We start from the raw sequence: 24,803 nt of genomic DNA, 5'->3' as shown, positions 1-24,803 counted from the left end.
CCCCCCCCCCCCCCCCGCTCCACCCTCCAATCACGGCCCAACATAGCATTAGTCTCCATGACAACAGGGTGCCATCGTCAGGTCGAGCCCTCCTAGCCGCTCTCTCGGCCGCCCTTTATAGATGCACATAAAAGAGCCAGCTAGGGTCATTCCCAAGACATGAGCGCGGGCAAGGCCAAACCCTGGCAACGGATGTTTGTCCCGTACGATAAACAAGTGCACAAGTCCATCCCTCCAAAGGAGAGGTTATGATGTCGGAGTAGACTAAACAGTCCGCTCAGTAGGATCCCCAGTTTTGTTTGAGCTCCTCTCGTGCTTCTAATCCTTGTGTGTTGTTCCAGTACAAACCAGCATTAACTGGTGGAGACACACATCTGCAAACTGTTTGGAATACCCAAGCCCTCTTTTTTACACCGAACTGCTGACTGCAGTTTAGTCACTGGTGCCCTCTTTTCAGGATACAAAGGCCAAATATTTGTCTTGAAAAAAAAAAAACAGCAAGAATTTGTACGTGTACATTTATTTGAAAAATGAAAGTGATAAATATTATACAGAGCCAACTATGTTTGTTTATCACCTTCTTAGCTTGTTATGCAAGTTTGATGAAGGGAGGGTGGAGACAAAGCCAAAGGAGGGAGGGAGAGTTTGGTGAGGGTTAGGGGTAGGAGCACGGGTGAGAGGGAGGGAGGGAGGGAGGAGGGGGGGGGTAAAGAGGGGGCTCCTCAGGGTCACAGAGGTGGGAGCCTGGAGGAGGCCCACACACTAATCTGTCATGTGCTCGTTTGCCTCGGAGCCCAAAAGTCAGCTCTCCAGTCACCCGTAGCAACCCAGGCGACAGTTTGGTTCACTGCCGCTGCCCGAGTGTGTGACTATCAGAGGGAGACGCAGGAAAAAGAGTCATCACGTTACTTTGGTGACAACCCGACTGCTTTGTGCGCGTGTTTACAAAACAGGCGTTAGTGACAATATTGGGGATGTTTAGCTCGGGACACATTGAAAGTCATCGATAATGACTCTGAAGGAGATCTTTGGTGAGGGAGGCGGGGGGAGAAGGGGGGGCGGGGCAGGCGGTGTCGTGCCTAGCTATTGTCTAGCCGCGTGTTCTAATGTTGCTGCTCAGCGACCCTGGAAAACAGAGACACAATCCACCTCAGCCTGCCATCTGTTCTTCCCCAGCCGGGCCGTCGCAGAGGGGCTCCCACAGCATGGACAGCGCTCATGGGGGAAGACGCTCAGACGCTCCCGACAATAGAGGAGAGAAGATTCTCAGGAAGTTCACTTACTTGTCAGAACGCATAAACAAGTCGCCCTCACCGTTGCTATTTTTTGAGAGAAGACAGGGAGAGCAGAAAAAAAAAACCCTAGAAGGAAAGTGAAGAAGGGGGGCGATACAGCGAATTTTCACGGCTGTATAAATATATGACGGGCGGCATCAACGTTGCTATCGAGTGGTAATTTGCCAGTCTTAGAGTGGCACAGCTCTGTGGCTCACTAAGGCCTGGTTTACAGTGTGCTTTGGTCGTAGTAGGTAGCCGTTCCAGATGTTTGGTGTTATTCGTGGCCCTAACTCGTTTCGTGCTCCGACATCAGACCTTTTACACTCTGCCCCCCTAATCCAGATCCGTCATAGTTCCACTTCAAAGGTAACTTACCCCGCGTGGAATCCACTGACATTCAAAGCATGGCGCATTAACCTTGCATACTAACAGAGTGTGCTTGTGAAGAAATCAGACATGTTTGCTATGTCATTCCCATATTGTTCATCCACAAGATTGGCATTGTGCAGGTTGGGAAATGCAGAGATACGTTGCACAGCTCCAACACTTCTCCTCCCGCTATTCAAGTTTGGTGGCTCTTCCCTGTTAATTAGCATTCCCGCTGTTTGCACCTTAATGCAGATTGTTTAATGATGTAGCAGGAATGAGTGCTTTCGGTAAAGTGCTGTGTCATTCTCACTGCATGGAGAAGATTAAGCTGTTTGAATCTCCACAGTATATACCCACGAGTAAACTGTAACAAATCCTACAGTGTTAAAGCAACAAGGAAAACAGAGAAGGAGACTTAAAGTACGTTTTTAAACAAAAAGAAAAAGGGGTTGTGCAACAATGGTATCCTCACTGAAGACCATGAGCGCAGCATGACTTTGACTGACCCCCGCAGAGGTGACTGCACATGCCACGACATCTGTTTTATAAACTCAAGGCTCTAAACATGGAGAGCCCCACCCCTCCCCAAAAACACACACATACAAAGCTCTTCTAGGCCCATATGCTCCCCGGAGAACGAGCCTCGGCCCGTCAACGTTTGCCTGCCGTCAGCACAGCAGTCAGCCGTCAGCTGAATGACGTCATGTGTAATACGGAACCCCGCAAGGTTCTCTGTGATAGTGGGTGGAAAACCATACCGGACAAGCAAGGCTATTAAGATGGTAGCTGATTCTGTGCCGTTTTCCCTTTTTTTTAATACTTTTGGGGTTATCTTACTCATAACAAGTTGTATTAGAGGATTTGGTTTCACATCTTAAAGCTAGTTTTTTTTTCTTTAAATTACCCCTTAGTCTTCCAGGGATACCGCCCTGGAGGCTAGCCTGAACCTCCCCCCTCCCCCTCCCCCCACCCCCCATGGTTGATTGCTGGGTTGTGGCTATTGGCGCTACAACGGTGGCTGCTGCAAGCCGGGGACCATCCAGGCCAATGAGATTCTGCTGCAGGCCCTCCAAGCCGCCCCAGAGTTGCTTTGATATTCATCTCACACCAAGTGAAGGATAATGCAAAGGGAAAAGGAGCAGCACAAGTGGGGGGGGGGGGGGGGGGCGACGGCAAACCAGGCTAAAGAAGGGAGGGAGGCAAGGAAACAAGAAAGGAACGGGGATGGAGGCATTGAGGAGAAATCAAAAACATGGTTTGTCATGGGACCCTGGTTGCACCAAATCACACTCCTACCATTTTGTGTGGTTTTTCTCCCCTCACGCAGGCTTTTGTTTTGCCCAGCGCTCAGTCCAGGGGCAGAAGCGGGATTCCTGCACAGTGGGGTCCTTATAACTGGGAGCCGTGTCTCTTGTTCTCACCTCTTCCCCTACTCCTCACCTTTTCATTTTCCTCCCCATTGATATCCTCTCTCTTTCCCTCTCTGAACATATGGACGAGTTTTTAAGAGGGAGCCCAGTACACATCAAAGAGTGAGGCTGAGCGGGTCAATTTGTTGCTCCTTTCCCTGATTCTCCCCCCCCCCCCTCACTAGCCTCAGTGGACCCTCTCTGCACCGCAGCAATTTACCCAGATGGTCCATTACTCAAGCAGTTCTGCCCAGCATATATATTGAGCCGTGTGCTGTGGTGTCTGTTCCCCACGTAGAGCCGACCTCATTCACTGCAAACCCTGAGATCATGTAAGGCTATACACATGTGTGATAGATAGCAACCCTTGTATCAAAAAATAGCTGCACCACATGCTGATAAGAAAAAGCAGATGGGTACAGAGGAACAACAGAACCAAGAAAGAAAATCAAATAAAAAGAAATAAATATATATATATGTGAATCCAAATCTGAGCAGCGCAGGCCTTGGCTCCAGATGTGAATCTCTCTGAATATTGATCACTGGGGAAGCTAGTCCCCTATATCCCCAGGCCTGCAGCAACTGACACACAAAGCACCTCTCTAAAGCCCATAAACCAGCTTGTACAATTATTTAGATATAGAGGGCGACAACAGCAGTGTGTGCCTCCAACCCCAACACCTCCTCCTTGGTTCTCATCCTCCCACTACGGCTCCCGCTCCTCCTTTCGCTCTTTCTCATCCAGCACGAAGATGAAAAAAAAAAATTAAAAAGAGGGCCAAATGTGTAATTAGCCACACGTTTGTGAATCCCCTTAATGTTCATTACTGAAACCAGGGGCAATTACAAGTTCAAAGGGTTTAGGGCACCAGCAGCTCGCATAATCAGTCGCATATTAAGCACAGCTCATTTGTCACAGCACATACACTTGTATGTGCACACATACAACACAGAGACTCAGAGTTGAGTCATAGACAGGCTGACAGGCATCAATTTCTTTGCAGGCACAAATCTCAGCAACACCCCCCCCCCCCCCCCCCCCCCCCCTTCAACTCCCCCAAGGCAAGGAGTTAGGTTAGCCCAATCCTATTACGCTCTGATTCCTTGTTTTCACTCGACAACAGCAAACATCGTCGACACCTTCACCTCGCTCCACATTTCGCCGTCTCCTACTTGCATTCATCCTCTTATAGGTTTCCTGGTTTGCTCCTCCGATCCACCAGGTCCCCATTTTACAGCTCATATTTTTAACCTCTATCTTGTGTCTTCTCCCACATGGCGCCGTCCCTGCCACACGTGACAGTGTGTGTTTCATGTCTGTCCCCGGAGCTGTATCTCGGTTACCTCCGGGCCCGGGTCACATGGCTAATCCCGTCTTCGGGTGCTGTTTAGCACACTGAGAGGAGAGCTCGCAGAACCGGAGGTGAGCTCCTGTTACAGGACTCCCTGACCCAGGGGTCACCTCCAACTCTGTCAGGATACACACACATAAGACGCACAGGGACATGCGCACAAGGCCTGGCGGATAGACAAGAGTGGTTGTACACACACCCACACACACATAGACATGCATACGTTCTGGTAAGGCAACGTTTTCCCCCCAAAAACACTGTCACTCAAATACATTGAGCCTGCTTGTCTGTCCCAGGTGGCTCAGCCTTCATCTCTACGCCTCCCTTGTTCTTTATCTGCGTACTGTACCACTACCCTACTAGTCTTTCTCTGTCTTCTCTCATTCCCAGATCAGTCAGCCCCTTGTTCACATTAGGATCCACTGATATGATCTCCATGAAGACTTGCTCTAGTGGCCATGCGTTGCCTGTCCTGCCCGGCACCCTCATTGTTTAACTGTTCTCACAGGGGGACACAATCAGGTCTCCAGTGAATTGAATGGGGCCCTATCGTGTGGCTCGGCGTAGTGGGAGAGATAACTCATTTTTCACTGGAGGAACGACATCCATCCAGCAGCCAAACGCTGGCTGTTTCATTAAGTAGCCCATCCAGGCAGATAGATGTGTTCACCACACAGCCATGTTTGCCTATGTGAGAGTGTGCATTAACCCACAATCCTTTGGGGAAGATTAATAGGCTTCTAGCTCCTTTCCATTGATTATCTCTATGCCATTTTCCCCCTCCATTCCTTGGCTAGATATTTAAAAACTAATGAAGCCTATTGGAAACGAGAACCGCAAGGCTCTTCATGGATCATTTTAGGTTATTTGGAATCAAACAGAGAGGGATCTCTTTAAGGCACAGTTTGAGTGGAATTAGAAAATATATGTGGAAAGCAGTGTTGCCGTATTGGAGAAACAAAGAGGGAGAGAATGGAGAGTGAGACTGCAAAAAGATGTGCGTTTAAGAAAAAGACAACTCTCCTTTGACGCATTGTGCGGAGACACGGCAGATGTTAGCAATTGCATAGCAAAGCATTCCTAGTGTTGGAACCATGACCTAATTGCCATAATGGAGGTGGTAAGCGCTGACAGTAATGGAGTCGTGGGGATCCATCCCCAGCAACCTGAATTAGGGGCCACTTGGCAGATCCACTTCAAGATTGGCCTGTGTTTTTTTTGCCAACACACCCTTGTTTGCACTGCTTTGCAAACTTTTTGAATCTCGCGTCACCAACTATCTCACGCTTGCCGCGTTGTCAGAAGTAGGGGGCTCGGCAGTTGGCGTGTGTGCCATAGAGTGCAGCGCGGAGGGAAAAGGGTGGCGTCGGGACGAAGCTGCGTGACAAAGGTGGATAAGAAGAGACCAGGGCGGGCGAGCAAAGAGTTAACGGCTCCATGTGATGGGCTCACCTCTGCACCAGGCCTGGTGAAAGGCGGCGGGGTGCTGTCGGGGAAAATGACTTCCTGAGACATTACCATCAATCACCAGACAGGTCAGGCCCCCCAATCCTGCCATCAAGATGGAGGAGAAGCGAGGGGGGATGGGGATGGAGGATTAGACTGGAGGGGACGAAAACAGAAAGAGAGAAAGGGTTAAGGCTTGAGGAACAGGCTATTAACAATCTCTTTTTTTTGCACTGTCTGACTGTTTTTTATGACTTTCCCTTCCTCTGCCTATCTATCTCGTTGTGTCTTTCTCTTTTTCTATTTTCCGGTCTTCCATAAAACGGCTACCCAGGCATTCAGGAACGGCCCCTGTTGGTCAGAGTTCCCTCCTCGACTCAATTGCATCATTAATTATTCCGCAGGCAGTTGGCTAGAAGCAAATCTAAAGCGAGGAGGAGAAATAGAGAGGGAGCAAGAGTTAGATGGGGAGATGGGGGACAGCTGTCTCGCACCCACAGTCGGTCTTGCTTTCACTGTCTTTCTCTCTCTCTCTCTCTCTCTCTCTCTCTCTCTCTCTCTGTCTCTTTTCCTTTCTGTAAATGAAGGATTGGAAAAGGAGGGGGCTTGGGTTACCTCAGTGAGCGGTTGTGTTACATTCCTGAGAAGGGACGGGGCAGGGGGGTGGTTAAACGAGTTGCTGAAAAGAACACAGACGCTTGTCAACAGCCTCCGAGCTGGGGAGGCCATCATGCTTTGCTCTAGGCCCGGAGGTCAATGACCCTGTGTTGCACCCAGATAGAGACCCAGGTAAAGAGAAAGAAAGAGAAGTCCCCATACGTTACGTGTCACTGCTTGTCCGGGGCAGAGGTCAGTCAAAAGCCTAAAAAAAAAATCTCCAAATTCTCTTTTTTCCCCTCCAATAAAACACTCTACGTGAGCAGTGACTGAGTGACTGTGGAGCAGCGTTCTCCAGGAGAGAGGAAGGAAGAGGAGATGCAGAAAGAGAGAGACGGAGAGAAAGCGGCCCGCAGTCACGGCAAAATGGCCCATTAGATTTAAGGAGTAAAAGTTCATCAGCTTTATTAATGGCATGGTATATAAATGAAGTATGAATTACCTGACTTTTATGGAGTGGCGAGAGTGAAACTGGAGTATCTTATGATATAATGTTTTAGTGAGCCGTTCTGAGCGCTCTGATGAACAGGCTGCAGAGAGGAGGAGAGGAGGAGGAGGAGGAGGAGAAGAGAGAGACCGAAGTGTGCTGGGGTCCCCTGAGTCCAGCGGCTGGAAGGTTGCCTGATTGTTGCTAACATGCGTAGCTGATCGGGTTAGCTTGGAGACGGGGACGTCCATAGCTTCCAGGCTTAGTCTTTGCGTGTCATTAGCTAGCACAGTAAAAATTTCTGGCACGAAGAAAAAAAAATAGAAGAAAAAAGGTCAGACTCAACTCTAAGTGAGTCTTTTCTGCTCTACGTGCAGGCAAACACAAGCTTGCAGCTACAGTTGACCATGCATCCAGTATCAATAATGTTTATAAAGGAGCATGCGTGCATACCGTGTATGCAAGTGCACATGCAAGCACAAGGGCACACACGCCAGTGCACACAGAGACAAACACACATGCTCCCCACCATCCTGTAATAAGCGGTAAGCTGAGCTAGCTGATGGTCATCCTCCCATGGGGCTGCTGGGTGGCTGCCAACTTCCTGCCTGCTTTGTCAGTGGATAAAGCCCCTAACAAACGAGAGGGCTGTAGCTAGGCAGGCCCGCCAGGTCAAAGGTCACCTCAGCCCCCGGCCAGGATTGAGCCTAAGAGCACTACAAGGAGAGAGAGGGAGAGGATGGAAAATGCACTTAAAGATCGGGCCGCTCTAACCAAGCCTAAAAGCTATAACCCTGCCTCACCACTCCTTCTCTTCTCTTTATTTCTCCTTCCCTTCTCTTGTCTTTTTTTTTTTTTTTTTTTCGAGGCACTTCACAAAGGCATTTTAACTCCACATCACATGTCAACTCTGCTTTGAGGAACATTAAGAAGTGAAAGATCCTGAGGGCATTTGTCAGTCCACACAGCACAGCGCAGCCAGCCGCCCCCAGGTGTTGAGCAATGGCCGGTGATATCTCCTTGACTTATGCTCCCCGAGATGAAAGGAGGGCTCAGAAGACATGCACATCTAAACAGCAAAAACGGGATTCAGTAAAAGAGAACAGACAAAACAGGTAAGGACGAGGCGATGACGGATCAGGCTTGGCTGGCTTTGTTCCGCGCAAGGACTTGTTATCTCAGATGAGTGCACCTATGGTAACCATCAGCTACGCTCCTCCGTCTCACTGACAGGGACATGAGCTCAGGCCGCACTACGAGCCTCTCTCACTTGCAGAGGATAGAGGAAGAGGGAGACGGTGCGGACTGTCCATTCAGCGGGAGAGAAAATTTGACATGGTTGACTTGAACACATTTTGCACTATTAGCAAACAGGAAGTGTCCCCTGCAGCTGTTTTTGCAGGGAGAGAGGGGGGGGGTGTTCCTGCCTCCACTGTAATGGACAAATGTTACCCACCATGTTTGCCTTTGATTTTTGACCTGAAAACAAAAATTGACATTACAAATGTCCTATGATATCTTCCAAATTGGCCTGACATTCCATAGCTGGCCCTGGGGGTTTTCTTGTTTTTCTCTGTAAGTGGTTGTGCTCTTGTTGCTGTGTCCTTAGGCTCGCCATTAGAATGTAGTGGCCTTTCTCTGGAGAATGTAGAGTCTTAAAGAGAAGGAGGGGGAGACTAGAAAGAGAGAGAGGGGGGGAAGCTAAAATAGGTCCTGGTTGTGTATTTGAATACTTATGCTCATTAAGTTAATGCACAATGAAAGGGAAAACCGTCAAGTGGAAACTCTCAGAAGCCTCTATTTGAAGAGCGAACACACCCCCTTTTCTCTCCCCCGGTCATTTCATCTCTCCACAAATTACTCTGTTTCTATTTCAATTGAAGATCAGCACCACTTTACTTTGACTTAAGAAGTTAAACAAAGTCTACAAGAACACAATAGAGAAAGAGGATAAACTTAAAGAGACCCTGTATGTTAATATTAAGTCCTTTTCCCAATAGACTTCATCAACAGGGTCTAGGTTGTAAGGGCTTTACTGTCTTGCAATGGCCTGTGAGCTTCAGTATGGCTTAATAAAGCTAAGTAATCTAGGCTAGTTGGATGCAGAACATCCATGTGCATAGGAAGCCTATGGGAAAACAAAGCCTCATTTGTCAGGAGGTAGTTATGGTTATATTGGAGTCTCAGAAACAGGAATTATTTCTCAGCCCCATTGGAGGACAAAAGGTACAATCATTTCTTTGTTTGCGAAATTATCTGGTGGCATCTGTGTTATTCCCCCATTATGGAGGTTTTCTTAAGCCAACTCTCTGTTAGTCAGTGTAGAAAATCATTGCTTTTTTACAATGTGTGCATACGTCATTAAACCAGTGCCAATGTTTATTCAGTGGCTTAGTTTGTTCACTTTAGCCATAGCATGTGCTCCCAGTGACTTTATGACTGGCAACAGTGACAAGTGGTGTGGATATGAGGTTGTCCAATGCAGGCAAACTGGGTGGGTCTTCTGCTTTGACAGGCCCACCAGGCCGCTAACGATCAGCTTATTGGCCCTAAAAGTCCCTCGCAAAGACAAGAGACCAATTACCTCACGCTCCCAACAAACAACATGAAGATAAAAGAACGTTTTGAAATCTCACATAGAAGTGAGAATTCAAATAAAATGTATTCCAAGCAAAAACCTTTTGTAGGTGAAGGAGGTTTTCAAGTGGCTCGGCTGCAGTCATTTCAACACAATGTTTTGAAGAGTTTTCTAGAGAGCAAGTAGTGATCACTGTGTGTTGACATCAGGCTAGCTGAAGACTAGAACAGAGCCGGGTGCCCCAGAGCAGGCAGTTACCACAACAAAGCCAACAGACTGGTCCGAAAAACCAGGCCAAATTCCTGCCCTCTAGGACCTGGCTTTAAGCTTGAGCGGAAACTTTGAAAGAGGGGGACGAGTTGAGAGGAGAGGAGAGGAGAGGAGAACATGGTGGAGTGAGGAGGATCCGAGGCAAGGCCAGACGGGTTAGCGTTTAGCGAGAAAGGGATAGCTGCTGGGCTCTGCGGAGTACGGCGGGGAGAAGGAGGGAAGGACGGAAATGAGCGAGCGGGAGAGACTGATATGAGACCAGGCCCCCGCTGTAAGTACGGAGGGATCGTATTCCTCCTCTCGAAGGCGGAGGGCCAGCCGTGTGGTGGAAAAAGAAGCCATGAACTTGATCTGACGATTAAATAGGCGCATCTCTATGGCCGCGGGCCACGAATGAGACAAGGACCACAGCAGAGCACACTCACAGTTTGTGTATATATGACTGTTGGCAAACTCTCATAGTTCTACGGGTTAAACTCAGCTGTTCGTCTTGGGCAGATTTTTTATTTTTATTTATTGGATGAAAGCAATACTGTATTATCCTTTTTCATGATAGCATATAAAACATCTCTCTGTTTGTTGGTCGATAGACTAAGTCTGGAGGTGCATTGGGATTGTGTGGGAGTGATTGCTATTTAGCCTCATGGTGCTTGGTACAATCGGATGCCTATACCTCGCACATCCTGCGGGGCTCCCTTCTCACCCTCATCGCTCCATTCGTTCCCCCCTCCGTCTGACGCCCCTCCACCCGCTTCACCCGTTACTGTAGCTTGGCAGGCGAGCAGGGCAGTTATGCTGGAGAGCTTCTCTACAACCTTGCACCGTCTCCAGTAAACATAAATTAATGGTGTTGAGCAAATAGGCCGCTGGCCGCGGTCCAGGAGCCGGCTTCAGGAGTCCAGCCAGCGATTGTTGTGGCGGGCCGTGGCAGCAAACAGCGGTAGTCGTACTGATGCCCTGCCAACCAACCAGTCGGCCAGTCAGAGAGGCCCACAGACAGACTGGGGTCCCTTTTGCTCCATAATAGATGCCGTGGGCAGTGCCTCGACGCCTTGCATTTGCAAACATCACTGTTTTACTGTCAGATGGCGGGCCGCCAGAGTCTGGAGCGAGAGAGGTGGAAGTGTACTGGTATGTTCTGAATGCCGATGGTGCGAGATAAAGATATGGAGGTATTTTCATTTGCTGTTATCAGGGGTTGGCATGCAGTGTGTGCAGTTTTGCAGGTTGGCATCATGTGAGTTCTGTTTATAAGTTGGCCGTGTCGACGAGAGTGTGCAATCAACAGAGGGAGAGAGAAAGGGAGAGCAGCAGGGTTGAGTCATGTGGCATTCTTGCCTGTTTTCAGCCTGTTGTCAGGAAGCAGTGTAGTTCCCAGTAAAATAAAACAAAACACTTAAAAAAAACAAAAAGAAGGCTCTACTCTCCTCCCACCGCCACCCGTCTAAGAACACATTAAGAGAGGGAACCAGAGAGAGAGAGGGAAAAGTGCATAGTTAAGCATGAGGATGGAGATGAACATGGCTTCTTCATGTAACTGCAGTTTACACACACTTTAAGCAGTTTGCATCCTTAGTTTGACTCAGCAACACTAAACAAGATATTGGTTCAAAATTAATGAGATGAATCAAATTGACTCTTTCTAATTAGAATTTACATGGATACTTCTTGCAAGTTATATTGATGTATTTGAAATATCATTGTCAAAGAAATACGGAGCTCTTCTTTTTTTAATTGTCACTCGTCAATCTGTTTGACATTTACAGACAGAATTAATTAACTGTTGAATTCAATTTACATCACAAATCTGTCAAAAAACTGCAGCCAAAAGCCAGATATTGCTCCGTGCATATAAACATTGTTGGATTCCAAAACTCCCAACTGGATTTATTTGTCATATCTGTTTGATCTCCTGGTAATGCCGATATGCATTCAATCTCATTGTCATTTGTCAAAGAAGCCAATTGTATCATTATTAACAGTGGCAACGTGATATTTAAAATGTGCCAATCTCACCCCAGCTCAATGCAGAGTCCATATTAAAATGTCATTCCTTTATTTGATTGCGTTTATTTTTGACAGTGAATAATATTATCATCCACCAGTGGCTTTGATTAAAAACAAATAAGAAAGCAAACATATATGCAAACTCACGGTGAAGCCCAATACCAACAAACACATACAAATATTACTATGCATACAGTATTATAGACTCATATTTAATAAAATAAATAAGGACCGATTTTTATAGAATGAAAAATATACCTGTAGATGTAGATCCACTAACGATATCATCCGAATTGACAAAGTCTCTGGTCCCGTGTTGCCACGGCACCATGGTAAACAGCCAGTGGCCTGTGATTTTCCGAGAGTCATTAGCATGGAATAGGTTTTCAAACCGATGCAACCTTGCGACCCGGCTCCATAACTCATGTCACACACTAATGATGTCATTCATCAATGGGGTCCACCAGCGGCTCAGGCACCGGGCCGCAGGTACGGCGAGCAGAGTGGAAGGGGCAGAGTGGGAAAAGTGGTCGGGATAATGACCGGGCTGTGGGGGTTTGACGAGGGCAATAAATAGGTGTCAAGAGAGCCTGAATCTGATATATAGCGCGGAGGACGTTGAATGAGTAGAGTCGGGGTGGGTGAAAGGTGCGGAGCGAAGGAGGCGTGGCCCAGCAGTGTATGTGTGTGGTTTTTGTGTACGGTGAGATGCCAAGCTGGGGCTGAGAGGGGGTTTAAGGACCATACACAGCAGATGATGGAGCCACCTCAGCTTGTAATGTTCAGCAACCGCGGGGGCCATTATATCCGCCACTACCAGAGAGCACAAAAACACATCCCACGCTGTAATTTAGACATTTCACACAGACACACACAGGCACACAAACACAGCTCAGTTCTCAATGACTGGCACAATGTGCTACACCTGCATTTTGTGTCTATGTTTATGTATTTGTGTTGATGTCTGGCTGTCAGGTTGTAGGAATTGGACAAAATGTGTGAATCTAGATATACGCCATTAAAAGACATTAGCTTAATTAACAGAGATCATTTCTTCGATCTGCCACTGCCAGACAACAAGTTGAAGCCGCTCATTTCTGGCTCTAATTATTTATAGACCGGCTGTTTTACGTTTTGCGGTCAATCCTCTTTTAAGGATATTGGCCTTGGTGTTTGTAACTGAACATATTGAGCGGATCCACAGCAAGTGGGGGAGATTATCAATACCATCTTTGATCTCGCTCCATGTTTGTATTTCATCCATTAAATAACCATGTCATACTGTCTCATGAGGGTAGGGAAGGACAAATCTCCAGGAAGAAACACTTTAAACAGATTTAGTTCTCTGACTGTTTAATATTTATTCAACCTCTCATCTCACGTTTACTCTTCTAATACAGGATTCTTTTTTTGTACTCATTCGGTGATTTACTAATCTATATTTTTTACTGAGGCAGTTAACCCTAAGAGGTTACTCAGAGGTCTAAATAACCATTCTCCAATTTCACGGCTGCTGCAGCCCTGTGACCACTGGACCCAGCGTGTCGGCCTTGTTCTCACGCCCGTGTGTGTCGTCATTGCGGCCACATCATTTTCCGTATATATGATATTTCAGAGGTCCACGCTTTGAGGAAAGCTGCCCCAAGTGTGGGTGGCCCGCAGTCACAGCCATAAAAGGATTTGTCAAGAAAAGGGGGGTTGTCAGAAAAAAGGCGAGAGAGAGAGTTGAGGAAAGGTTGCATGCAAACATATGTATGTGTGTTTGCTCTTGTGCAAGTCTTGGGTTGCAGGGGGGCGATCCGACACAGGGAGGGAGAGGGGAATGGGCGAGGGGTTGGTGAGATATGACATGAACGAAATAGGATTGTTTCTTTTTTTTTTGTGTCGTGTCTATGTGGTCGGAGTAAATGTCCTTACTCAGGGGTTTTGTGTGCGAGTGGGGGGGGGGGGGGGGAGGGCTTTAACGTCCCCACTCTCCTTGATGAGACATCTTTCTTGTTTGTTCAAACCATTCATTACGTGGTGCATGCTGGACGGGCCACGCCGCTGGCCGGCGTATTTATCACCGAGCTAAAGCGCGTTCCGGCTGACAGTAGACGATTGATGACCAGGTCTCGGGCTTAAGAAGCTGAGGAAGCCTTAATACAATGTAAATGACCCACTCCCATTTCCAATCTAGGCCGCTCCTCTCCCCACACCACATCATCTTCAGCTATGCTTAATTCACGTGTGTGTTTGTGTTGTGTGTGTGTGTGTGTGTGTACATAATAAAAAAGAGTGGGAGGGAGTGTGTGTGTCCGGCCATATTTGCGAGCGTATTTTTGATCGTGACCGGGGTCACAGCTATTGTGAAAACGAGTGTAAGGGGGAAGGAAAGAGAAAAATACACAGACGAACAAACACAAGGATGTAGGTATGTCTATCTGTTGCATTCTATCTATCTCATTTACACACACAGACACACACACACACACACAGACACACACGCACCGTTACCAAAACAGACATTGCTCTGTCTTCCTTAGCCAAGGACATGTCAGCACCTGGCAATCAAAAAAATGTATTCCTATGCAAGTATTATTATCTCTCCTTTGTTAATAATTTTAGCATATTAAAAAGGACTACGTACACAAGTACAAATCAGAGTAATCCCTCTTTGCAGCCGGGACTCATTATTTGACCAATCTCAGCCTTGTTTGTTATTAATTGAGCACATTCCTCAAACCATTTTTTCATCTGTCCTTTAATTAAAATTAAAACAGACCAGGTTTCAGCAAGCAGCACGGCCTGAATGGAGAAATCGTCCTCTCTGCTGATATGAAACCTCACTTACATCAATTATTCCTGCAGTAAATGAGAAAAATCTTCTTGAGCAACTGGTATCGTTTCAAGTTAAAATTAAATTAAATTAAAATGAGGCAGGCAAACATTACCAGCTTCAAATTTGCTTTCTGAGTGAGTGGAGCTGGATACCAAAGATATTTTCCTTGCAGGAGATGAAGTCAGTTGACGAAGCTTAAAAAAAAAAAAGATTTAAGTGTCACCTTTTAAAAGGAGCATTGTCTGTTAAAATTGCAGCTTTCATGTCCGTGAATATTTGTTCCCGTCCGTTGCGGTTTCCAGCGTGCACGTGAACGTGCAACTCTCTGTGCATGCATGCACCATGTCTACGGTGGCTGAATGAAACACATAGTGTCTCATTTGTTTCGTTTGCGTGCGCCCCGACTCCTAATCTGGCCCTTAAAGACATCTGTCACCAGCGATCACTGTTGTTTTGTCATGCTTCATAGCAAGCCCAGGGGGAGCAAGGCAGCCCAAGGTCTGCCATTTATATCAGGCCATGTTCTCCAGATTGGACCTGACACAAATAGTATCTTTGCAGGCCGTGTCCCGGAATTACATTTTCAGGTAAAAATCTTGGCGAGGCTGTGGAGGAGATTTCACAGCCTTCTGTGAAGCTGCATTCGTCTGTATTCTGCAGCTCTCTATGAAAGAGCCACCACCAGGACACATGTCAGACATTCAAGGAAAGATAAATGTATTTACTGCAAAACTGCACCCACTCATTCTGTTCCTTGGTATTATGGAGGCATTCACTAGAGAATCTGCACTAGGCCTGCTTGAAAGTCTTTGTTTGTCAACATGTGTACCTTTTTATATTTGCATACAGTGGATGTGTTCAGTATGTACACTCTTTGTTGTTTTTGTGTGGGTTGGGTGGAATTATGAAAGGGTGTTATCACAGTTGACAGTTTTGACAAACTTGTCCGGCCCGGTCCGACGGGTTTAACACTGCGGCTGCTCCCTATGTTGATGTGTGTGTGTGGATATGTGTCCATCCATACATGTAGGGGTTGGGTGGAGTTCATGGGAAGGTGCGCTCTTGAGTTGCACAATACGACAAACTCGAGAACATATCGAATACCCACAGTCAAAGGCAACAGTCAGGAGCTCGAATCGTAGCATGTGCTCCATTCCAGCCCTTGGAAGCAATTATGAAAGCTTGCATGAGTCAATATTCATGTTAATCTGTACGTCGAAAAGGCTCATTTGTGTGTGTTTCTCTCTCTGTTTGCCTCTGCAGCACCCATACCCCTCCGAAGAGCAGAAGAAGCAGTTAGCCCAAGACACAGGCCTCACCATCTTACAAGTAAACAACTGGTGAGTCAAGATCTTTGCTCGTCCTATCTCCACCGCCAGCATCGCCCTGCATTTCATTTTCAAAAGCCTTTCGCCCTCCCTCTCCCTGCCAAGTGTGAAAACCGTTTATGCACAGCCCTCCCCGTCGCATACAGACACGCACGGAGGTGAACGCGCTGGTATACACACAGGCTACCTTTGTGGCATTATTACTATGGAAGCTACCGGGATGTTCCGGTGTTATCGGTATAAGTGTTTTGCGCGGTTAAGTCTGTGGTCTTTGTGGTTTGATACACATGTATTCAGTAGGATGTATTTAAGGAGAAAGGCAGGGATCATAAGCTACCCCTACGGCCCCCACACCCACCCCACCCCTTCATCCGAAAAACATACCTAGAACTGCCACTGGTGCCCCCACAAAAAAAGGCAAAACTGCCTCCCACCCCCTCCCTATTTTACACGAGCTATATGGTGGATTAAGGTTTTGGTGGCCTGGCCAGCAGGGCCTTTGTAGATGGCTTAGCACATAACTGGGGGTGGTGGATTAAATAAAATGATCACAGAAGCAAAGAAATGATACAGGAATTACTTATCAAAATACTAGCCCAGGTTTTATCTGAAGCTTAATTTTGTTCAGTACATTCTCAGGGTGATGTTCAGATTAATTGAACTGACAGCTTCCTTTCAAATTTCCAGGAAGGTATTTGCACGGATTTCAGGTCTTACACAAACTTAATTATATGGAACCCCATTTTATCATTCTAATTCCATGTAGCGGGGGTTCTATTTACAAATGACAAGTCTGTGCCTTTTATTCACAGCTTTCCTTAATATATTTATCAAAGCAGGTTCATTTACAAAGTGCTCTATCTGTTGGGTACAGGCAGGCCGACATTAACGAAGCTTTTAGGTTTATCAGACTCGCAGGCTGACAAGCCACCCGAGGGTCAATTGATTTTTTGGTTTCTGTGATACATTTTTTCTCATTTTTCCAGGATCACAATGAGAAACATGCCTAGAGAATTAGCCTCGTTTGTCGGCCTTATCTATCAGCCCCCTCCCTCGTCCTCCCCCCTCCATCCTGACATACTCTCTCTCTCTCCGTCGCTCTCTCTCTCTCTCACCCTTTTCTTTATTCCCTTCTAGCCAAGGGAAGTCAAGCTACTTAAATTGGCCACAGGAACCGCTGTTATCAGACTTTAATGCACCCTACAGTGTGGATAGCATTTCAATTACACCAGTAACCAAAGATTAGCCCCCGCTTGCCTGTTTCATGCCTCGTGCCACCGTTTCGGGACGCCATGCACCTTACCTACAGGAGCAGAAAATTGAGTTGCCTTGCCTGTGTCATGGTGATTAATGCAGAAATAGTCTGCAGACCTGCGAGGAGAGAGAGAGAGAGAGAGAGAGAGAGGACAGAGACATCAACAGAGATAGATATTGGAGTCCCTGCCTTCTTAGAGGCCATGAAATCCAAGCCTGGCACGGAAATGCCTCAGATCCATTTATAAAGAGGTCTGAAAGAATCTCGTGCTAGGAAACATCCCCATGAACCCCGTTCCCATACGCACATACGCATAGGAGGTCATGGAGCTGCGTGTTAATGTCACACCAGCCGCGTTAACAAAAACACACCAGGAATCAATTTTCACAAATAAAGTCATTAGAGAGGCTCAGACTCCGCTGGTCTGTCTCTGGTTCATTCTGCTTGTTGACAACCCGCCTGGCGGATGCTGCCACATCAATGTCTGTTTTATGGTGACGGAAAGATGGGGGAAGGAGAATTCTTTCCCCTCACCGTGCTCAACCAAGCAGGGCAGTGAGTTCCAGTTAAATAATAATACTTTGTTTGGGTTGTGCCATGGTCTTTTTCTCTTTGGTTGGCTGCTGAGATGGTCCACCCAGGCTGTGACATCCTCTGCTGTATGAAATTCCCGTTTTTTCTTGTTGTTTTTTTAAAAAAAGCTCTTCGAATTCCTGGTTGGCCCCCTTGCATTGTTCTTTAGTTCCCTTTGATGCATGGCCGCTGCCACATTACTGACCGAAAGAGAGAGATAGAGACGGAGGGAGTGGGAGACAGAGACAGAGAGAGAGAGAGAGAGAAGCAGAGGATGAGTGGGGGGAAAGGGAGGGGATGGCCGCCGTCTTCGGTTTCCAGAGCTCTCCCCCGGGGAAAGGATGTGCTGAATCAGGGCTTTGTCCGCACGCACAATCATAGCCCAGCGAGGGTACAAGGGTGCTCTGTGTATCAGTCAATAGGGAGTGCATCCCGCTCTCTCCCCACTTGCCCCATCAAAGCTCCCCAAACCATAACATCCAACTGGCACCTCCATATGCGTTTACCTGCATCTCACCTGTAAACAAAACCCATAGTAAACCACCTGCAGCTGGTTTGAAACTTTTCATCTCCGTACCAAAGAGGACACCGTATTCTCCATCTCGTCTGTACCATTAGCTGGCAGTCTCACCTGTTTTTAGCCCACACCCCATTAGCTGTCTGATGTTAATAAGGAACAAAGCAAAAGGTGAAAGTCCAACCCCTCACCTGGGGTTGAGCAGATGAAGGTGTAGCGTGTGTGTGTGTGTGTGTGTGGGTGAGTGCACGTGCACGTAATGCACATTGTTGCTAATGGGACACTATGCTGTCCGAGTATGCTGAGAGATGTTATTCATGAACAGTGTGTCAGGACACCATTAGTTGACCATTAGGTATATAGGGTGTTTGCTCTGGCCACATTTTAGACAACTGGCGTCATGCTAACGGGAGGAGGGCTGATATGTAATTGCATTTGTTTAAGATTGCGGGAAAAGGTGAGGGACGTGTCACACATGGCATTCTGGGATAGCCAAGTAGGTGAAACGGCAGAATTGGGTGTCTTTCCGCTGGAGAAGCGTTCACAGTTTACAATATCTAGGAGTATATTTGCCTGCCTCAGCAGGCCCTGGTGTCCTGCTATCAGTGTGGGCTAAATGGGGCCTGACCAAATCCTTTCATGTCTCAGCGTCAGGCCCAACATGATGTGCCCTCACTCACTGCCATAAACGCACACACACCAACAATCCCGTCATTATTTACCACTCACACACACACACACATTCAAGCATACAGTGCATGCACGCAGGGTTATTACATTGGCCTGAGAGATGATGCCGATGACAGATGAGTAAGAGAAACAGCATAAAAAAGGGAAGGAAATCGTCCCCTCATTATTCCCTCGTCTCACAGGCAGCTAGCTTCCATGGCGTAGAGAGAGAGAGAGGTAGGATACAGGATAGAAAGGATAGAGGAGGCAGAGCAAGTCAGAGAGGGCATGTGTCAGTTCTTGGCACCTCTGATGACTGACTGCTGTGCCAATGGAGCACTAATAACAATAAAGAGGGCACTAAGCCACACTCTATTTTTACTTCTCTACCTTCTCTATACAGCCCAGGAGGGAATACATGTAGAGACCCATACGCAACACACACACACACACACACACACACACAGGGGAGAGGCTCTAATTAGCGGCAGAAAGGAATACAATGAGTGAGTTATTAAGACACAGGGGCGGATCGCAGCCAACCTTTGCCCCCTGTCGGAGCACAGGTCACATGATAAGAGAAGGATATCCGGCAGACGACGGCGCCGAGCAGCCTGTGCCCACGGAACAGACGAAATAGACTCAATCTTTCCACACTCAGGGCATGGCGCACTGATTGTTTTTTGTTTGTTTCTTATATCTTGTATCCATGAAGCCTCACCAGAAAGACAAACACTCTCATATTACTCACTGCGCATTTCGTGTATGAATTAGATATGTTTTAGATATCTAATTCCATTGTATCACGACAACTGAATGGAAAAATAAGAACGCATGCGTTCAGTGAATGGCAGATTAAGACGGGTGTTTAGCTTAAATAAATAAGATAAAAGTTTAACAGAGAGTTCTGAAGGATTCTACAGATAAAAAAAAAGTAGTAACAATCCTGATGTACTCCCAAGATTGCTCTTCAAAGCTCAGCATGCAGATTAAAACTAAATCTAAAACTCCCATCACTCAACCTCCACCATTCCCTTTCAGATTATTTCTTTTCCCCTTTCTCTCCAGACTTTTCAAAGTTTTAACTTGCCCAATAGAGATGAGAAGAAGATTTACTGCAGCTGAGAACAAGGAGGAAAACCAAAGCCAAACGTCTTCCTCCTCTTGCTGCAGCATTTTCCATCCTCTATTCCCCAATCCAGTTGACACTAAGAAACATTGGCTTTTATGATTTTTTATGATCCTCTGGTTTGGCGGGCAAGCTCCTAATGAAATGCAAAATAATAACTAATATTTTCCAAATGTAACATAAAGCTATGAAACTGACCCAGACGCCTCTTTTTTTCCACATTCTTCATAAGTATTTAAGTCTTGTGAATCTCAGATTCTTTCGAGGTCCCCTTCTCCATATCCCTGCCTATGTCTCACTTGTCTGCCTGCCTGTTGGGCCAGTTGACTGAAGTTGCTGGTTATCTGTCTAACTTTGACCCAGATGGAAATGTCAGGCCTTTTTTTGGCCTCAACCAGGGACTCCCGGCAGTGGCCATCTTATGCCCCTGGCTTTCTAAATATACAGCTGGAGTGTGGAGAGGTTGCGACTGTGTTTGTGTGTACATCACTCTAGTGTGTCTTTGTGCACAGGCATGAGTGTATATATGGCTATGACTGGGAAAGAGAGAGAGAGAGAGAGAGAGAGTGAAAGAGAGAGAGACTGTCGGGGCGCTGCCAACACAGGCATCATGATCCCTCTCATTTAGGGACCGCTAATTGGCAGTTAATTAGCAGAATTGACTCTGTTGTCAGATCCCAAGTGCCAGCCCCCTTACCAGCACCCCCTACCCGCTAAGTTCATTTGATCTGGCCGCTTTCTTGATGCTGTAATAATAATCCCATTTTATCTGTTTTGGAACCAGGAACCCATTTGTAAAGCCATATTTTCATTATTGGCAGAGTAAAATGTAACAGTTCACTGTTGAAGTAGGTCTCATTTGGTTTTTCATTTGGTTCCGCAGTTGTTAGGGTTCCAAATATCTGTTCGCGGGTGCAATCTGGACACATGCCGTACTTAGAGGATAAGCCATGGTAGCCTCGAACAGCTGATGCTAATGTGCGCCACTATGTTTATGTGAGCACTCACAGTATATGTGTTGCGTGTGAGTACATGTGAGCACATGCCACTGTTGCGACGCTCAATGTGATTAACGGGGCCCACTTGCACTTTATCAGGCACTGGGGGCACATTGGGTCATAGCATGGCATGGACACCCACCGTGACGACGGAGCAGCCCAGTACCCACCTCGAGTCTAGAGTTATGAAAAACAGGTGGTGCTTTGTAAAGAATTGGCACTGGTGGGCGATCATGCTCAAAAATGAATGCTTTCTTACTTGTTTTCCCATTACATGCTCAAGACTCTCTCCAAGGCTGTGGAATTCTCCCAGCAAAGACGGCATGCAAGCAGAACGAAGCCAGACGAGGCGAGATAGAAAGGGAAAGAGCTGAAAGAGGCATTACGGGGAAAGCATTAGCGAGAGAGACGGGAGGAGGGAGGTCTTTGTACTTCTCTGCTGCTTTTGGCTCTTTTATTCCTCAACGGCTTGGTTTTATTGGTGGGTCGTTTAATAACAAGGGCTCCGCGTTTGAAATAAAATCGAGCTACGTTTGCGTGGGCGAGACTTATTTTTTTTATTTTTAAGATTTCTGTACTAGGGGTGAGAGCTGGAGAGAGAGAGAGAGAGAGAGGAGGAGGATAATACTCTAGAAACAGAAGAGAGGAACTCAGAAGGAGAGGGAAACGGGCGAGAGTGTGGGACAGAGACAATTCAAGGAGAATACAAGGAAGGAAAGTAGGTTAATTTATTTCATTTGCAGGAAGAGAAAGAACTTAAACTGGATAAAAAAAAGGTTGGGGATAGTGAGAAAGAAAGTGTAGGATGCTGTTTTCATGAACAAGCAGCTTAATGCACACGGGCAGCCACAGTAAGCCTGCCAGAATCTCCCTGTGCCTCAGGCCATCTGTGAGCAGAATAGCAATTTTATTACTTTGTCATTAAACCAATTTCACAGCAGTATTGTTTGTTAATGAGCAGCCGCAAACGAGCGAAGATGTCACGTACTAGAATAGCAGCAAGATTTGTGACCCCAGTTCTCTCTCTCATTCTGCCAACCTGTACCTCGTTTTCATTCTTCTGCTCTGTGCGCCATCGTCTTCTTTCTTAACCTCCTCACTGTCGCCCTTCCGAACGCCCGTCCTCCCATATTGCTCGTCCCTGCCTTCCTCTCCGTTATAGGGGTCATTGGCCCATAAAAAGGGGAATCTGTTGAAAGATAAAATGCAAAGTCTATACAGTCAAGTCTCTGTTTATGAGCTTCCATTTGCCTTAAGAGCTCATTGGGACGAAGGCTTTCAGCGTGCAGCTGGAAACCTTGGGATATTGGCCTTTATTTAGCTCTAAAGCCTGACATCGGTGCCAACGGCAAGAGCCAACAGATGGACTGGACGTCTGAAAAGGTGCATAAGTCCGTTGGGTTGTATGCTAGGTGATGTAATGCATTTTCTATTGATATTTCAAAGGGGTTTATAGTATGAGACTTGTTCACTGTTTTTTTTTATGGAATCGAAAGTGGTAGGGTGGCAAATTTAAAAATAAAAATGTCCGTTTTTATAGAGAAACCATTCGATTTAGCTGCTACGGCTAGTAACAGTGTTTAGGTTTTTACTCTGGAGGTCATATGGCACGGATTTGTGTTCTTTTTGTAGATTATGACTGAGACTGAGGCAGAGAGAGAGAGAGAGAGAGAGAGAGAGATAGAGAGAGATTTAAAATGAAGCCCCAGAGGATCAGACAACCTGACAGAGTAGATTTGGAATAATTAGTTTTATCTGCCGAGGGAGATAGCCGGGAGCAGTGTGTTAGCCAAAGGGTGCTGCTATGTTTATCTATGTGGCGATGTGTTCTGGGTTACTGAACGTTGTGTATGTGTTTGGAGAGAGAGGTGATGGTGTGGGGGACTAAGAAGGATAAAGGTGACCAGGTGTAACAGAATGGCCTTGAGGTAGGGTGGGTAGCGGTGTGTGCGTGTGTGTGTGTGTGTGTGTGTGTGTGTGTGTCTGTGTGTTGGAGCCAGAGAGGACAGGATCTCCTTCTTTGCCTGAGCTCTTTAAACTCTGTGAACCTCCACAAGGTATTTTCTCTCTGTCCAGGCACGCTCGTTCCGTCACTCATTCCCCCTGTTTCTCTTTACCTCCCTCTTGCACATTTTTCATTCCCTCCATCCCTGTACTTGTATATACAATAACGGCATGTAAATTAATATTTGCTTGCTTTTGTGGGGTCACGGTAAAAATAAACCCTACTTCCTCCCCCTCTTTTAAGACACAATGAGAGCGAGTGTTTTTGAATATGAAAGGGCGAGAGAGTTGTAATGACATCCTTAACAATTCTCTGATGTGTTATTCTTACCTGTTGTGTGTTTTCTGAAGCTGTGATTCATGGCCTGGTGCCCGTCTGGCTTTGAGGTGCAGGCCAATAAGCCCATCATGGAAGACCCTTTAAATCAATATAGCCCTTTGTTTGTTTAAGCCACGCTCTACCCCAGTTCAGGCCTGTTATGGATGAGATATCAGTGGAGTCTGTGCCAAGCAAAAAACGGGGAGGGAAAGGAGAAAAGGGAAGGAGTCAAAGGGCTTCTGCACAAAAACAATCCAATCCTAATTGGACCGTGGCCCAACATCTTGGAGATATCTAACCCGGTAATTAGCAATTTGGGAGAGGTGAGCAACGAACGGTGCATCTTGCCGACACATTTTCTCCACATGCGTGCACAAACACACACAGGCTTTGACAAAGTTATTGGAGAGAGCTGGAGGAATTAGCCACTATTAGCAAACACTATTAAATGCATAACAAGATGCAGAGATACAGAGGAAGAGCTGGATAAAGGAAGGGGGAAACAATGACGAGTACATTACCCTAATCTAGGGGTTTTCTCCTCCCAGACTTATGAATATTTATTCTACCCATTATCGACAATGATGTTTCAATCGGGAGTTTCGGTGAGCATGTGCAGCGACGAGGGGGGTCGGCTAGTGGGGGTTGACAGAGTCTGCTTGGAACGCCCCCCCCCCCCCCCCCCCCCATCATCTCCTCGTTATACTGAGACTTTCTGCAGCAAGTCTCCGAAATGATCTAGCCCTCATTAGATAGTATCACCTATTTGGAAGTAATAGACAAATCAGGGACAAAGTCATTCCTCAAAAATGTTATTCTTGACCTGCAAAGATAAAATAATTCACACGCTTGCATTCATTTTGCATTGTGGGCTGAATGGAAGACTGTCACATTTGTTTCAGGCTGTCACATATAAAAGAGGCCATTCAAAGCTGTACGCAGTCACTGGTAGAGCTGATCTGAGAGGCCGAGGGCTCTCTCCAGGCCAGCAGGCACGTTCGAGTCCCAGCGGTCCACTCTATAGTGTCGGTGCTGCTTCTGCCAGCAGCCCTCTCCAAAAACAGCAGCTATTTATATCGCTTGCCTGCTGTTGGGCTTTTTATCCCTAAAGTCTGCTTCTGACTGTGCCTGCGGATGTGTGTTTGTGTGCCTGTGTTGATCCGTATGTGTGTCAAAGCAATTATGTGCAATTGAAACTGAAGATTAATTATTCAGTAGGGAAGTCAGCGGCAAGCTGACAACATTTGACCAATGAGTCTCGTCACTAATATGTGCAAACGCACTAATTCAGACGCATCGTGGAAACTTGTTTGGTCCAAACCGTCGCTCCGCCCGCAACAGACACAATGTTGAGAAGATGATAACTTCCCAGTAGAAGTGAGAATTCCTAAACCCACA

At 46.7% G+C, this 24,803-nt stretch overlaps 1 protein-coding gene across 8 annotated transcripts in view; it reads left to right on the top strand.

The window, feature by feature from the left end:
- Positions 1–24,803, top strand: part of meis2a (Meis homeobox 2a) — a 73,740-nt gene that overhangs the window by 33,710 nt on the left and 15,227 nt on the right. For all 8 annotated transcript variants that reach the window (XM_062557161.1, XM_037485851.2, XM_037485852.2 and 5 more), the window contains exon 9: positions 15,877–15,953. In XM_062557161.1, coding sequence (XP_062413145.1) covers positions 15,877–15,953 — 77 coding nt within the window. The remainder of the gene's footprint in view (positions 1–15,876; positions 15,954–24,803) is intronic.

Source organism: Pungitius pungitius, chromosome 14, assembly GCF_949316345.1.
Source record: "Pungitius pungitius chromosome 14, fPunPun2.1, whole genome shotgun sequence".
NCBI lineage: Eukaryota > Metazoa > Chordata > Actinopteri > Perciformes > Gasterosteidae > Pungitius > Pungitius pungitius.
Note: the sequence above shows the minus strand (reverse complement) of the source record. Positions and strands in the feature narration are given on the sequence as shown.